This window comes from Panthera onca, chromosome X (assembly GCF_046562875.1).
Source record: "Panthera onca isolate mPanOnc1 chromosome X, mPanOnc1 haplotype 2, whole genome shotgun sequence".
Lineage (NCBI taxonomy): Eukaryota > Metazoa > Chordata > Mammalia > Carnivora > Felidae > Panthera > Panthera onca.
In genome coordinates, this window is record NC_138357.1 from 86,164,706 (window position 1) to 86,181,726 (window position 17,021).

Consider the following 17,021-nt stretch of genomic DNA (forward strand, 5'->3'; position numbering starts at 1 on the left):
AAGATGTGGAGAAAAATAAACCCTCGTGCAAAGGTGCAAGTTGGCAGGAATGCAAACTGGTGCAGCCACTGTGGAAATCTCTATAGAGGCACCTCAAAAAATTAAAAATAGAATTACCACATGATCCAGTAATTCCACTACTGAATATTTACCCACAGAATATGAAAACACTATTTTGAAAAGATATATGCACCCCTATGTTTATTGCAGAATTATTTAAAATAGCCAATATATGGAAGAAACCCAAGTGTCCATCCATAGATGAATGGATAAAGAAGTGATAAACGAATATATATATATATATATACATATATATATATATATATATATATATATATATATATATATATAATAAAAAGAATGAAATCTTGCCATTTGCAACAACATGGAATGATCTAGAGGGTATAATGCTAAATAAAATAAGTCAGAGAAAGACAAATATCATGTGATTTCACTCATGTGTGGAATTTAAGAAAGAAAGCAAATGAACAACAAAAAAAGTGACAAATAAGACTCTTAAATACAGAGAACAAACTGTTCTCTGGTTGCCAAAGCAGAGGTGGGTGGGGGTATGGGTGAAATAGGTGAAAGGGATTAAGAGTACACTTTTCCTAATGAGCACTGAATAATGTATAGAACTGCTGAATCATTATATTTTATACCTGAAACTAATATAACGCTATGTTAATTGTAATTTAATTTTTAAAAAGAAAAAAAAAACTTATGGGATGCAGCAAAAGCAGTTCTAGGAGAGAGGTTCATAGTGATAAAAACCTGAAGAAAAAAAATCTCAAATGAACAACCTAACTTTACACTTTAATGAAGTAAATAAAAAGAACAAACAAAACCCAAAGTTAGTACAAGTAAGGGAATAACTAAGATCAGAGCAGCAATAAATGAAATTGAGACTAAAAGGACAATAGAATCCATTAATTTATAAGGTGATTCTTTTAAAAGATAAAGAAAACTGACAAACCTTCAGCTAGACTCACCCTGAAAACAAAGAGAAGGCTCAAATAAATAAAATCAGAAATGAACAAGGAGATGTTACAACTGATACCACAGAAACACAAAGAATAATAAGGAACTACTATGGACAATTATACACCAACAAATTGGAAATATAGAAGAAATGGATAAATTACTAGAAACATAAAAGCACAAAGACTGAATCATAAAGAAATAGAAAATCTGAACAGATTATTAGTAGGGAGACTGAATCAGTAATCAAAAACTTCCCAAAAAACAAGTGTCTGGGACCAGACACATACACTGGTAAATTCTATCCAACATTTTTAAAACAGAATTCATACCAATCCTTCTCAAAATCTTCAAAAAAATATAAGAGGAAGGAACACTTCCAAACTCCTTCTATAAAGCCAGCATTACCCTGCCACCAAGACCAGATAAGGATGTCACAAGAAAAAAAATTACAGGTCAATATCTCTGATGAACACAGATGCAAAAATCCTCAACAAAATATTAGCAAGCCAAATTCAACAGTACATTAAGGATCATACACTACAATCAAGTACGATTCATTCCAGGGGTGCAAGTCTGGCTCAACAAGCAGAAACCAATCGACGCAGTACACTACATTAACAAAATGAAGAATAAAAATTATATGATCATTTCAATAGATGCAGAAAATCATTTGGCAAAATTCAACATCCATTTATGATAAAAACTCTTGACAACGTCGGTATAAAGGAAACATAATTCAACATAATAAAGGCCATATATGGCAAACCCACAGCTAACATCATACTCATTGGTGAAAACATTTCATCTTTTCCTCTAAGATCAGGAGCAAGACAAGAATGCCCATTCTCCCTGCTTTTATTCAGCATAGTATTAGAAGTCCTAGGCAAGAAAAAGAAATAGAAGTTATCCAGTTATAAAATAAATAAGTCACGGAGTTGAAAAGTACAGCAGAGGGAATAGAGTCAAATAATGTAGTAACGTTGTATGGTGACTACACTAATTATGGTGAGCACTGAGTAACGTATAGAATTGTTGGAGCAATATGTTGTACACCTAAAACTAATATAACATTGTATGTCAATGATACTCCAATAATAAATTTTTAAGCATCCAAATCATAGAGATAGAAGTAAAACTGTCACTATTTGTGGATGACATATTATATATAGAAAACCCTAAAGAGGGTTGCCTGGGTGACTCAGTCAGTTAAGCATCCAACTCTCAATTTTGGCTCAGGTCAAGCCCCATGTTGGGCTCTGTGCTGATAGCGTGGAGCCTGCTTGGTATTCTGTCTCTCCCTCTTTCTCCAGTCTCTCACTCTCTCTCTCTTTCTCAAAGTAAAAAAATAAACTTTTAAAAAGAAAAGAAAACCCTAAAGAGTTTACCAAAAAAAACCTGTTAGAACTAATAAATTCCATAAAATTGCAGGATTCAAAATTAATATACAAAAATCTGTTGCATTTCTATATACTAATAAACTATCAGAAATTAAGAAAACCATCTCATTTATAACTGCAACAAAAATAATAAAATACCTAGGAATAAACTTAACCAAGGTGATGAAAGACCTGTATTCTGAAAACTACAAGATATTGATGAAAGAAATTTAATAATATGCAAATAAATGGAAAAATATTCTGTGCTCATGGATTGGAAGAATTAATATTGTTAAAACATCTATATTCCCCAATGCAATCTACAGATTCAACGCAGTCCCTATCAAAATTCCAATGGGATTTTTCACAGAAGTAGAACAATTCCAAAATTTTTATGGAACCACAATAGTCCCCAAATAACCAATGCAACCTTGAGAAAGAAGAACAAAGCAGGAGACATCATGCTCCGTGATTTAAAACTACATTAAAAAACCATAGTAATCAAAGCAGTATGGAATTGGCATAAAGACAGACACATAGATCAATGGAACAAAATATCCCAGAGATAAACTCATGCACATATGGTAAATTAATTTATGGTAAAGGAGTCAAGGATATACAATAGGGAAAGGATAGTCTCTTCAATAAATGGTGCTGGGAACCTGCAAAAAGAATGAAACTGGACCGCTATCTTATACCACTCACAAAAATGAATTCAAATGGATTCAAGACTTGAATGTAAGACTTGAAACCATAAAACTCCTAGAAGAAAACATAGCTGGTAAACTCCTTGAGATCAGACTTGTCATGGATTTTTGGATTTGACACCAAAAGTAAAGGCAACAAAAGAAAAAATAAACAGATGAGACTACTAAACAGCTTCTGCACAGCAAAGGAGCCATCAACAAAAGGAAAAAGGCAATCAACTAAATGAGAGAAAATATTTTTAAATCATATATCTGATAAGAAGTAAATATCCAAAATATATAAAGAAGTCATACAACTCCACAGCACAAAGCAAGCAACAATCCAATTAAAAAATGGACAGAGGATCTACATAGATATTTTTCTAAAGACATACAGGTGGCAAACAGATTTATGAAAAGGTATTCAATATCACTAATCATCAGGCAAATGCAAATCAAAATGTCAATGAGATACCACCTCACACCTGTCAGAATAGCTGTTACCGAAAAGACAAGAAATAAACGTTGACAAGGATATGGAGAAAAGAGAACCCTTGTGTACTGTTGGTATAAATGTGAATTGGTGCAGCCACTGTGGAAAACAGTAAAGAGTTTCCTTTAAAAATTAAAAATATAACTACCATATGACCTAGCAACTTCACTTCTGAAGAGAATGAAAACACTAACTCAAAAAGATATAGGCACTCTTATGTTCACAGCAACATTATTTATGATAGTCAAGATATGGTAAGAACCTAAGTGTCTAGTGATGGATGCATGGATAAAGAAAATGTGGTAGATGTATATGCAATGGAATATTATTCAGTCCTAAAAGTGAAGGAAATCATGGCATTTGCAGCAACATGGATGGACCTCAGGGCATTATGCTATATAAAATGGGTCAGAGAATAAGAAATACTATATGATCTCACTTACATGTAGAATCTAAAAATAAAAATGAGCTCACAGATATGGGGATGGGGGTTAGGATATGGGCAAAATACGTGAAGGTGGTCAAAAGGTACAAACTTCCAGTTCTAAAATAAATGAGACATCAGGATATAACGGACAGCATGGTGACTGTAGTTAATAATACTGTTTTGCTTACTTGTAATTTGCTAAGAGTGTAGACCTTAAAAGTTATCATCACAAGAAAAGAAATGTAATTATATATGGTGACACATGTTAACTACACTTACTGACTGTGGTGATCATTTTGGAATATATACAAATATCAAATCATTAGGTTGTACCCCTGGAGCTGATATAATGTTATATGTCAATTATATCTCAATAAAAAAAAAAGAAAACTCTGGTTGTCCTTTGGCTTTCTTTTTAATTGCTCTTGCGTAATCAGGCCAGATTCATGTCCACTAGGAACTATGTCATTGTCCAGGAAGTGGTACTTAAAAATATCAGAAATTTGGGAAAAATGACCTCTTGCGGAGAAGGCAGCAGAATCTCAGCTCTGCCAATTCCCAGGTATTTGACCATAAGCAAGACTTTTCACCTCTCTGACCTTTGGTATCCTCATTTCTAAAATGAACCTAATAATGTATTCCCTACTATACATGATTGATGTAAGGATTGGAGTGTAATAGTATATTATCAGGATTAGCATTCTTAAATTGCAAGTAAGCTCCCTATTGTGTAGGCCACTAAGATTGTGCCCTAGGACTTGTGTCTTCTTAATGCCTGTGATGGGTGTCTTCTAAAAGCTACCTTTGAAAGGAACAGAGCTCAGAGGCCATCTTCAGGGATGGTTCAAGCTCTGAGTGGAAAGTGAGTGTCCAGGTTAAGTCAGGGGAAAGTGTATGGCACCAAATCTCAGAAAGGGAGATTTTTAATACTGGGGACTGAAACCTTGGAATTTGACCTCAAGACTGATCAATTGTATCTTTTTCTCTCCCCCTTCCTTTTTTTCTCTCTGTTCTCTTGTCGTTTCAGGTGCACGATGACTGCCGTAGACGGTTTTCCAAGGAATGCTGGTTTGGAAGTCATCGAACATCAGTCATTCCTCCCACTGCCCTCAGCGACCCTAAAGGAGATGGTGAGTACCTAAACTTTAATCTGAGAATGTATTTCATTGGGACAGGAGGGAAGGTGCTAAGACTGGGGAAATTTTTTTAAATATGAAATTTATTGTCAAATTGGTTTCCATACAACACCCAGTGCTCATCCCAACAGCTGCCCTCCTCAATGCCCATCATCCACCCTCCCCTCCCTCCCACCCCCCATCAACCCTCAGTTTATTCTCAGTTTTTAAAAGTCTCTTATGGTTTGGCTCTCTCCCTCTCTAACTTTTTTTTTCCTTCCCCTCCCCCGTGGTCTTCTGTTAAGTTTCTCAGGATCCACATAAGAATGAAAACATATGGTATCTGTCTTTCTCTGTATGGCTTATTTCACTTAGCATCACACTCTCCAGTTCCATCCACGTTGCTACAAAGGGCCATATGTCATTCTTTCTCATTGCCACGTAGTACTCCATTGTGTATATAAACCACAATTTCTTTATCCATTCATCAGTTGATGGACATTTAGGCTGGAAATGTTTTAATTAAATTATTATTCTCAACCAGTCAAATATTTTTGGGGAGTAGGAATGTGCATATATGTAAAGACAGCTCATGTTTCTTTTTAGACCTTTGGGATAATGAATGTTGGTATTTATGGTGTATATGTATGTGGGCATATTCTCTGTAGGCTCTTTCCCGGTTGCTTCTAAATTATCAGAATTGATTTCAGGTTTTTCATGATTTTCAGCCACTAGATAATCCATAAAAGAAGTTTGCTTGCATGCAGGTGGGCAAGGAAGAACTACATGAAGGCCCAGGTTATGTTACTCTTAGAATGGGCACTAATACCAAGGTTGTCTCCAAATCTGAAATTAGCATGATTATTGTCCCAGCATGCTCTGCTCATGCTTTGTCAATTCCTAAACACTAGTGATTTATTGAGATTCTATTCATAAGGTGTTGGAAGGCTACAAAGAGATCCAAGATAATAGCATATCTAGAGTTTATGGTTATTGTCGACCCAGGATATGGATATAATATGACAATTGATATGACATATGGATATAATATGACAAAAGGTAGCATATGCTAAGCTCCAAAGGAGTGACACTTGGAGGCACTTGGAGATCAGAAAATGTTACCACTGTCAACTAATTATAGGAGGTTGCACAGAATGGAGTTAGTAATGAAATCAAAGCAGCAAGACTAAACTTTCTATAGGGTCTCCTATCAGAGGGTTGGAGATGTTAGAACAGATAAAACAGGGTCCAAGGGGAGGGACGTTTTGTTTAGTTTTGTGTTTGCTTTTTAAAGTATGATATGACATAGAAGCAACAAGGTATAAAGGATAAAATAAAGGCCAGGCAACCATGAGTTTTAGTTACTTACTAGCTAGGTGACCTTGGGTAAGTCACTTACATTCTCTGAGCTTCACTTTCCACATCTGTAAATGGAATGATACTGTATATTGTGAGGATAAGTAATAATATGTTAAGGGCCTGAACATGAAGAAACATAGCCCAAAGGACAACGAAATTAAATCACTAGTCTTGTAGCCTAATGAAAAATGTAGACTCCCACAGGAATACTTCACTTTTTAGCAATTGCTAACAATGAATGCTTTTTTGAGTATACCTCTACTTCCCCACTTTTTCTTTGCTTTTGAGAGACTCTCCTTTGTGCCATTGAGTTGTTCATTTGCTTCTCCCATTATTCATTACTAAATAATGGGAGCTGTCAATATCAAAATCACATATCACAGCTAAAAAGAGCTGACCTATTTTACTAGCACTAAGGAATTTAGAAATCTAATATATTTACCAACTGACACACTACTGTTTCACTAAACCAGCAAAGAGATACACTACCCATCAATTTCAGTTTGTGTATGGTTAACTTCACTCTATATAGGGTCAATTTCACTTACTGGAGGGGAAAGTTCGAATCCTTCATGAAATGTTTTCATTTATATTTCACTAATATGCTAATTTATCCAACTCTAACATGTGGTGGTCCACTCACCCAGGAGTGGTTAGTGAACCAGAATTTCATTGACTTAAAAATTATCCCCATATCGATACTTGCTGCACATTTTGTTGCCAAGGAAGAGCCAACATTAGCTGACAGCAAATAAAAGAAAGAAAAGTATATAGGTTCCTTAGTCAGAGAACAGAAGTGGGCAAGGATTCTGCAGCCAGTACAGCAGAGTTTTAGAACTGGACATAGCACATGTGCACATGTGTACATACACATCTACACACACTCAGAGCCACTCTAGTCTTTTCCAGTAATTTTCTAACCCTAACACAGATACATCCAGATAGACATTGGTACAGGGAATGAGCCATTCACACAGGTTTCTTCAGGTTTCTGTCGTGTTTCCTTAATGACATGCACAGACACAAAGCTAACTTCACTCAGGGATGCATACATATATTATTTTCAAATCTACTCAAATATTTACACACATAAAGTCACCTACCAGATAGTTAACTAGAGAGGTGATGAGGTGGATGACTTGGTAAATTAAAGATGCTTGACTGGACAGGGAAAGGAAGGGAGTGGAGGAAAATAGGATTGATAGAAGAGAAAAAGTAACAAACTAGTCAACCAAGCAAACTCAAGCTGCTATGAAAGTCAATTTAGTCTCGAATCTGAGATTTTGCTCACCCCAACAGGGGGACCTGGGGAAGATGTCTAAGCAGACTGAAGGATGCCCTCCTCAGCATCCCTCCAATCACCCTAAATAGGTATTAAGGGGCTGCAACCTATTTATAATTAGCCCAACAGGTTCTATGCTTCCTGTCCTAGGGAAGTTGGAATTTCTTAGTTTGTTTTTTCCTATCCTATCACTTCTTACTCTTGTTATAGACAATCAACTAATGGCATTGCTTCTTTCTTTTGTTTTCCACCAATGACGTAGTATTATTGCTTAGAAGAACCTGAGCTAAGCCATTCTTTTTGTGTAGTATTTCATCTAATGCCCCATGAGCTAGGTTTTAGCCTTTCCTTTTACTCATCTGCAATCTTGATCCAATTGAATCTCACTCTTGAGAAGGTTTCTTTAAATAACAGTTATACTCAGGTGCATTGTGAGGGTTAGATGAACTAACATCTGTTAGAGATCATTTTAAAATATAGGAAGGGGATAAGTAAGCTGTCTTTATGCTAATTTAACATCCTTCTGTGGTACAAACTGAACAAATTTGAGAGGGATTATAGGCTTCCTGGTTTGGAGAACTGTGGTTGTATTAAAGCAGCTCAAAGAAGCATGAGCTTTTATTTGTTTGTTTTTTGAAAGGCTCTTTCAGGCTGTTGAGTCATCTAAAGTCAACTAAATTCTCTAAGCCCCTTTCACACTTGATCCTGCCAAACCAAGTTCCTATTGTCCGATTCTGGTACAATTTATGTCCTCGGGTGTAAAATCCAAGCTTCACATTTATCCCTTTTTCATCTTGTTGACTTTGACCTATCTGCCCATTAGGTCACTTTTCAATCTAGATTCTGTCATCCAATAGCTTTCCCTCCAGCTTTGAGTACTTCAAATTTGAGAAGCCAGCCTTCTATGTTTTCATTTGAATTGTTGATTAAAATTGCTGAACAGTACAGGACACTCCATTACAATTAACATCAGCTTATTCAAAAGCAGCCTTGTGGGCACAATTACTTACCTGGTTATGAATCTGCCTAACATTGCTATATTCCAGTCCACGATGCCACACAATTTTGTCACCTTGTTCACAGATTCTCTTGACAAACTTGGCCTTGCTCAAATTCAGATGTTCTCTGACTCTAGGAGAAATGCTAGATGGGTCTGCCCTTGTCTTTTCCAAAGAATAGCTTTCTGCCAACACTGCTTCCCTTTGTCTTCCCATCTGTAACCAAATTAGGTTTGACACTGAAGTGTGGGTTGCCTTAATTATAGAATTTTCTCCTTATCTCACAGTTTTCCATCCCCATCCTGGATTATTTTTATTAATCATTGCAACATGATGCTATTGTACATATGGAGAAATGAATACCCAGAGAAGTTAAGATGTTTGCTCTAGTTTAGTGAATAAATCTAGAGGGCAACCAGCTGTGGCACACAGCTGCATTATGTTGTAGAAGTACATTGCAGAAGGCAACCCATGATCCAAGCTGCCAAATGTATCTACAAATGATTTCAGCTACACCCTCGTGGCTATTTAACTTATTGATAACATTAGCATAATTCTTTCTTCCTATTTCTTAATTTAATCCTTAAATAGTTGATATATTCACATGGTTAAAGTTTTTCTAAAAAATAGAAACACACATATGCATATATTTAGTTTAAAAATATTACTATCCTTTCTCTCAATCTTCTCAATCTCCTGTAGTCCCATCCCATGACCACTCACAAAAAGTTGACTACTGCCATTGGTTTATTCAATAGCTTCGAGTATGTCTTCCAGTATATACCAGTAAATATAAACATATATTCTTATCCCTCCCCTTTTTAACACTGTGCACATTGCTCTAAACCTTGCTTTTATTTTATCCTTCATAGTATATTTAGGAGGTCTTTTGTATCAATAAAATATTGCCTCCTTGTTCTTTTTTACAGCTATAAGATAACCCATTATATGGATATACCATAATTTACTTAACTAGTTCTCTATTGGTGGATAACTTGATGGTTTTCACTCTTTTGCTATTACAACAATGTTGCAATGAACAATCTCATACAGGTCATTTTACATATACATCTATAGGAAAAATTCCCCGAAATGTAATTACTGGGTCATAATGAATAGGCCTTTGTAATTTTCATAGATGCTGTCAAATTACCCTCCATAAGGCTTGTTGTCACTTTGCACTTCCACCCTCAGTGATAGTGCATATTTTTCCATGTCTTCCTCAATCAACTGTATTACCTTTTTTTTTTTTTATTTTTGCCAATCTTCTGGATAAGAAAAAAAAATGGTACCATGGCCAGTTTCAACTAGTCTCTTACTATAGCGAGTTTGTTCATCTTTCACATTTAAGAAACAATTCATATTTCTTTTTCTCCTCAATGTAACACCTAGTTTATTTTCATCTCAACACTGGGAAACAAGTTAGTTTTTGGAATGGCCCACTTTGCAGATAAGGAAACTGAGGCCCAAATAGTTCATAGCCGTTGGTATCAGTGCCACTGCTGTCTCATCTTTAAAAAGGGACTAACCCATTGGACCTTTGGCACTGTTAAAAATCATTGAGCATAGAAAGATCTATTCCATAACCTCTGGCAGAGGGAGTCCTTGCTTCTAAGCATAGCTCACAGTTCCACTAGATGTTGGCAGGAGGCTGTTTCCATAAATCCTTTCATTGAAGTGCATACTCAAAGTCATATGCTCACCTAAAGGGCGTTGGCGAGAGGTTGCTGAATAAAAGGAACCACAGAGCAAAATCAGATTCTCAAAGGAGAGGTAAGCCTGAAACCAGGTGGTGAGTTGGGGCCTGATTGATGTTTGGTAAAGGAGCAAGCGCATAAAAAGATACTACCTTTTTTTTTAATTTTCTTCATGTATCTTATGACTTGACCCTAATGTTTCATACCATACTAGCCACACCCTTATTTTAACTGCGTCCTCTAACATCTTGTTATCATTTTATATGGTCCCTGTCGTCTCTCTGACCTCATTTCTGCCACTCCCCCCCTCACTCACTCCACAACAGTCATGCCTTTCTGTTTACTGGTCTTCAGACACCCCAGACAGTCTCCCTTCTCTGGGTCCTAGCACTTACTCTTTCTTCTGCCCCAGAAATTTTTCCCCCTAATATCTGCATTGCTCAGTTCTTTATTTCATTTAAGTCTCATCTCACATGTCACCTCCCCAGAGAAGCTGTCTCTGACTACCCTGTCTAAAATTACACCCCCTTCAGTCACCATCCCCTTACCCTGACTTCTTTTTCTTCAAATTATATTATTTTCTATTTTTAATAATGTTTATTTATTTTTGAGAGAGAGAGAGAGAGAGTCAGAGAAGGGCAGAGAGAGAGGGAGACACAGAATCCGAATCAGGGTCCAAGCTGAACTATCAGCACAGAGTTTGATGACAGGCTCAAACCCATGAACTAGGAAATCATGACCTGAACTGAAGTTGGACACTCAACCAGGCGACCTGATATTATTTTCTATATTTCTTTGTTATGGTGTGGCTCCCACCATTAGAATATAAGTTCCACAAGAACAGAGACTATTTCTATCTTGTCCACCATTTATTCTCAGAACACAAGGACAATCACAGAGAATGCCCTCAATACATATTTGTTGAATGAATGTCTTAACTACCATTGTGTCAACATATTACCTTTCGTAAAACAAATGTTGAAAAGGGCACTATTTTTGGATAATGTGTTCAGGGAGAGCAACTACTTCTAAGCTATGCTACTGAAGGGATATAGCAGACTCCCCTTATAGCTGTGAGTCCTAGCAAGCCCTGAAAATTTGGTGCATGACTGGCTAGCTGGATTAGGATCCCTTTGAGTTCTACTGGCCATTGAGTAGGAATTGGCCCATAGAGGAAGCCTGCTTTAGCTTTTCCAGGAAGCAAAGGAGCAAAAGAAGCAAAGGAAGCCTTTGCTTTTCCAGGCAAAACAGCCATGAAATCTGCTCAAGTCAGCAGAATTCCTCCAGGCTCCCTTTCACCCAGGTTACAACAAATGGGATATCTCACCTCCCTCCCCATGTCCCACACCATTCAGGAGTGAGCCACATACCTTTTTCACTTTGCATTTATTTTTGCTGGGGTATCCCTGGCAAGTCATAAGCTCAGAGGTTTGGGGGCTCACGATTTGTCTACCATCTCCTAGGGGGCCATTGCTCACTACCTGTCTCCCTGCCCACAGGCTCTAAGACAGCACAAGCTGGTAGGCTTTGGCAATTTAGACTGCTATAACTCCACTTCACTGTAGGGAACTTCAGAGTTAGGGATTATTAAAAGCATCTCTCTTATTCAGACAATTTCCCTATAGTCTTGTTTCCCCTGGAAGTTGGTGTGATAACTTGGATTGCTCTGCCAGAGCCTTAAAGGAGTGATTAAAGCTCCCTGCTTCATCCCACTTTGATATGTTCTGTAATTAGCTCCTAGCTAAAAGACAGCCTTTCCTCCCCCTCTCTCCTTACCTGGTACTTTCTCACTGTGAGAACTGAGCTATCCCAGAGAGAGGACTAGTTGGTATGCTGATCCTCCTCCTGGGCTCCCAACACTCTCCTTCAGATTCCCCACAATGTTTTATTAACCCTTCATTATGGCACCAATTTCCTTAATCTTTGTGGTTGAACATATTATTGTGTATGAGTCTGTTCCTCCAGCTTGAGGGCAGTATCCCTAGCAGTATCTATCATGATGATTGGCATGTAGTAGTTGCTTAACAAATGTTTGCCTGGCAACAGCTGGGCAAACATTAAATAAAAGCCCCTTTGGGCTGTGTTCTGAATTCCCCTCTAGTTCTCATTCTCAGGGGTCTGGGCATAAAGAAAATCTGAGAGGCATTGGATATGTGTTTGGCCTTGTTTGTGGTGATTGTATCATGGGTGTTTAGATATATCTAAACTCATTAAATTGCACACATTAAATATGTACAATTATTTGTATATCAATTATACCTCAATAAAGCTGTTTTTAAAAAGTCTTTCCAGATGTTCAACGTCGCTCCTTATCAGGGAAATACAAATCAAAACCACACTCAGATACCACCTCACGCCAGTCAGAGTGGCCAAAATGAAGAAATCAGGAGACTATAGATGCTGGAGAGGATGTGGAGAAACAGGAACCCTCTTGCACTGTTGGTGGGAATGCAAATTGGTGCAGCCACTCTGGAAAGCAGTGTGGAGGTTCCTCAGAAAATTAAAAATAGACCTACCCTATGACCCAGCAATAGCACTGCTAGGAATTTATCCAAGGGATACAGGAGTACTGATGCATAGGGGCACCTGTACCCCAATGTTTATAGCGGCACTCTCAACAATAGCCAAATTATGGAAAGAGCCTAAATGTCCATCAACTGATGAATGGATAAAGAAATTGTGGTTTATATACACAATGGAATACTACGTGGCAATGAGAAAAAATGAAATATGGCCTTTTGTAGCAACATGGATGGAACTGGAGAGTGTGATGCTAAGTGAAATAAGCCATACAGAGAAAGACAGATACCATATGGTTTCACTCTTATGTGGATCCTGAGAAACATAACAGAAACCCATGGGGGAGGGGAAGGAAAAAAAAAAAAAAAGAGGTTAGAGTGGGAGAGAGCCAAAGCATTAGAGACTGTTAAAAACTGAGAACAAACTGAGGGTTGATGGGGGGTGGGAGGGAGGGCAGGGTGGGAGGGAGGGCAGGGTGGGTGATGGGTATTGAGGAGGGCACCTTTTGGGATGAGCACTGGGTGTTGTATGGAAACCAATTTGACAGTAAATTTCATATATTAAAAAATAAAAAAAAATAAATAAAAAAAAAAATAAAAAGTCTTTCCACAATGTGATGTTAAGTCATGTCTTGTTTCCATCTCAATGGCCCTGTTCTTTGTTCTCCTTTTTCTTTTTGTTGTGTGCATATATCAGGCCAATTAGTAGTATCTTCAGACTTCTGGAACCTTGATTGGTCATCAGCCTGTTCATGTCCCCTTCTCATCTTCATCAACTCCAAAAGTGGCGATCACCAAGGGATCATCTTCCTCCGAAAATTCAAGCAATACCTTAATCCTTCTCAAGTTTTTGACCTGTCGAAGGGTGGACCTGAAGCCGGGTAAGCATGGGGTAAGGGATATAGTTGGGTATATATATGGAACTTTTCACTCTATACATTCTAGACTAGGATAGGTTTCCTGAAATCAGTTCTAGTACCTGGGTAGGAAAGATATATTTTCTCAAGTCAGGACACAAACATATAACTTCAGAACATTTCAGGTTGGGTAGTTGGAGAACTTTTAGCCCTCTCCCAGAAATCCCTTCAGGACCATGTCCTGGTCTCAGATTTGCTTCACTTTTCCTGGTTGGAAGAAGTCTAACTATATCTCCTGACCTCAGAGGAGAAGACAAATGAATATTACTGCTCACCTTTCCTGTCCCTCATTCCTTCCGGGGACCAAATAGATATATCTCTACTATAGGCCTGTTTTATTTAGGGACCATCTGACTCTTCAGCTCTGGTTTTTGTGAGGCCCCTGGCCAATGTGCAAGGCATTCTTCTTGGGCTCAACAAGGAGTTTAGCTATGTTATTGCAGCTTCTAAAGTATGATTAGGCATCGAAGATGGTAGGCTGAAGCAAGGCCTCATCTCCAGGAGTGCCTATGGGAGCATTGCCTGTGATGTTAGGAATACAGAGAGATAGGAGCTAAGTGAAAGAAGGAAGGTAGCCTGTTAGCAGGATGCAGAAGCAGCAGTCCTTAGCTCTTGGCACAGTATAGAAAAGAGTTGTGAACCCTAACCATTCATGAAATTACTCTTTTTCTCCCTCTTTCTTTTAGGCTGTCCATGTTCAAGAATTTTGCTCGTTTTCGCATTGTGGTTTGTGGTGGAGATGGCAGTGTGAGTTGGGTCTTATCTCTGATTGATGCCTTTGGATTACATGAAAGGGTGAGTTCCTGGCTGACTCAGTTTAGCCATTGCTAGAGAGATTGGGAGTATGGAGCTGCTCATCCCAAAAAGTCCCTGGTCTTCATGCTCCTTATGTATATAACATGTTTTCCACTGGTTTCATAGCCAACCCGGCTGACAGATTCCCAATCTAAGCTTCATCACTTAAACCATTTTCTGGTTATCTATCTGTGAGAAGGAGAAATGAGGGAGTTATCAGAAAGAATGAACAATGCTATATTCTCCAGGCCACAAAGTGAAGAATCAAAGGGGAGGAGAGCAAACAGAAAAGAAGTGGCTTCAGGCAACATTCAGCCCCCAATTTTCTTACCCTTCTGAGGCCACTGATTTTCTTCCCCAAGTCTCAAGAGTAGCAGAAACTTTCCTCTAACTTTCCCTTCTCTCCCTAGATAGCTCCATGCCCTTCTGAATCTTATAACTTTGTCTCCCAAGTCACCTTATCTCCTTGGCCAACCCTTGATAGAAATTTATGGCTATACTTCTCTTTCATAAGCATGGCTATAAATACTGGCATATTCTAGCAATGTTTTCTTTCACTGAGTAGGTTCTATATTGCCAAGAGCGGGGCCCAACCCCTTAGGAAAAAGTTCACTCAACATCAGACATCTTCCTATTACACTTCCTAAAATCAGAAGTCTCCTATTGCCACTGGTTTTGAGACCACAGTCTTTCCCAAGGAGCACCTTCTGGGTTTGTTTATGGGTGGATCTTGGTAGGATTGTCTGAAAGGGGTGCCTGTTTTTGTTCTTGCAGTGTCAGTTGGCAGTCATACCACTTGGAACCGGCAATGATCTGGCCCGTGTTCTAGGCTGGGGCGCATTCTGGAACAAAAACAAGTCGCCTGTCAACATCCTCAACAGAGTGGAGCAGGCTAGTGTGAGAATTCTAGACAGGTGAGTGGCTGAAAGATCAGGTCATTGTGCCTATTCCAGTCCCACATCAGTTATTCTGTTACATCATCTCAACCATGAATGTTGTAACCTCCCTCACAGTGCCTCATTTCCTGTCTAGCTTCAATGCAGTGCAGTTTGTGTGGGGCAGCACTTATCTATTAGGAAGTCAGGGTCTACTATGTATCCTTTAGACATCACTAAAGCCCTTCTCCAAACTCAGAAGATCCTAAATCAGGAGCCCCATGGGTAAATTTTAAGGTTCTGTCAACCTCCTTCAAGTTGCATAGCTAATAATCTATGTAAGCATATTTTTCCTTGGGAGCATTTCTATCTTTCTGTTCTATTCTAGAATAGTATAGAAACTATTCTATAGCTCCATCAGTTTTTCAAAGAAACTCATAGAAATGAGGGTTCAGAAACAAATGGCCTAGATTGTCTCTGCTCTAGAGAGGAATGAGTATTGCCGTCCTAAGTCCTGAGAAGAAAGACTTTCAATGCTGTGTCATAGTATTTGATTTCTGGCTGCCCATAAGGATATTCTGAGAAGCTTTTTCAAGATACCAAGCTAAGCCTACCACAAAGACTCTTATTCAGTAGGTCTTGGGTAGGGCCCTGGTATATGTATTTTACAAAATCACCTTAGGTGATCTTGATAGTTACCTCTCTATCTGTTCTCTGAGAACCCTATGATGGACTACTTTCCATCACATTGGCCTTAAGAAGTCCTGAGGCAGAGGCTCTACTTGTGGTATATCTTGACATCAGGTGACCTGGAATAATGCGGGCATCCCTACAACTTATCTTCACCTATCACATTAACATTTTGACCTTTTTATTGATATGTGAAGCATTGATGCCAGCTTTTGATGAAACAGAGTCTAAATATCTTTCTTTGACCTTCATTTCAGATGGAGTGTGATGATCCGTGAGACTCCTAGACAAACTCCATTGCTAAGAGGACAGGTTGAAATGGATGTATCCCGATTTGAGGTAACTACTGCCCAGCTGTAATTCAGGCCAACACCTTTGTTACACAGTGAAATAATAGGCAAAACCCAGAGAGAAGCTTTTGTATTATCCATGGGCTCAATGTGGATGAGATCATTGAGGATTGGAGACATATCAATCAGCAGCTTTTCTAAGAACTGTGTTAGGCACTAGGAATATAACTCATTCAGCCATTTACTTATTCATTCACTCAAAGTATCTATGGAAAATTTTATGGATTACCTACTATGTGTGAGATACTGTTCTAGGAGCTGTTCTCATGTGCTAGTGGGTAAAAAAGAATGAAACAGTTCATGCTTTCATGGAGTTCAGAGCCCAGTTGAAGTGATAGAAGCAATACTTTTAAAAAGTAGTATGAGTGTTAGTATGTAAGGAAGTAGAGAGGGGTGGGAACACCCAGCAGGTGTACCAAACCCAGTCTGGGGGAAATCAAGGAAAGCTTCTCAGAAAT

The 17,021-nt window shown here is 38.3% G+C and overlaps 1 protein-coding gene across 1 annotated transcript in view; it reads left to right on the forward strand.

Annotated features, from left to right (window-relative positions):
• DGKK (diacylglycerol kinase kappa) overlaps positions 1-17,021 on the forward strand; it is a 175,706-nt gene that overhangs the window by 118,524 nt on the left and 40,161 nt on the right. The window contains exons 8-12 of the mRNA XM_081792440.1: positions 4,994-5,096; positions 13,634-13,817; positions 14,540-14,648; positions 15,423-15,562; positions 16,471-16,552. Coding sequence (XP_081648566.1) covers positions 4,994-5,096; positions 13,634-13,817; positions 14,540-14,648; positions 15,423-15,562; positions 16,471-16,552 — 618 coding nt within the window. The remainder of the gene's footprint in view (positions 1-4,993; positions 5,097-13,633; positions 13,818-14,539; positions 14,649-15,422; positions 15,563-16,470; positions 16,553-17,021) is intronic.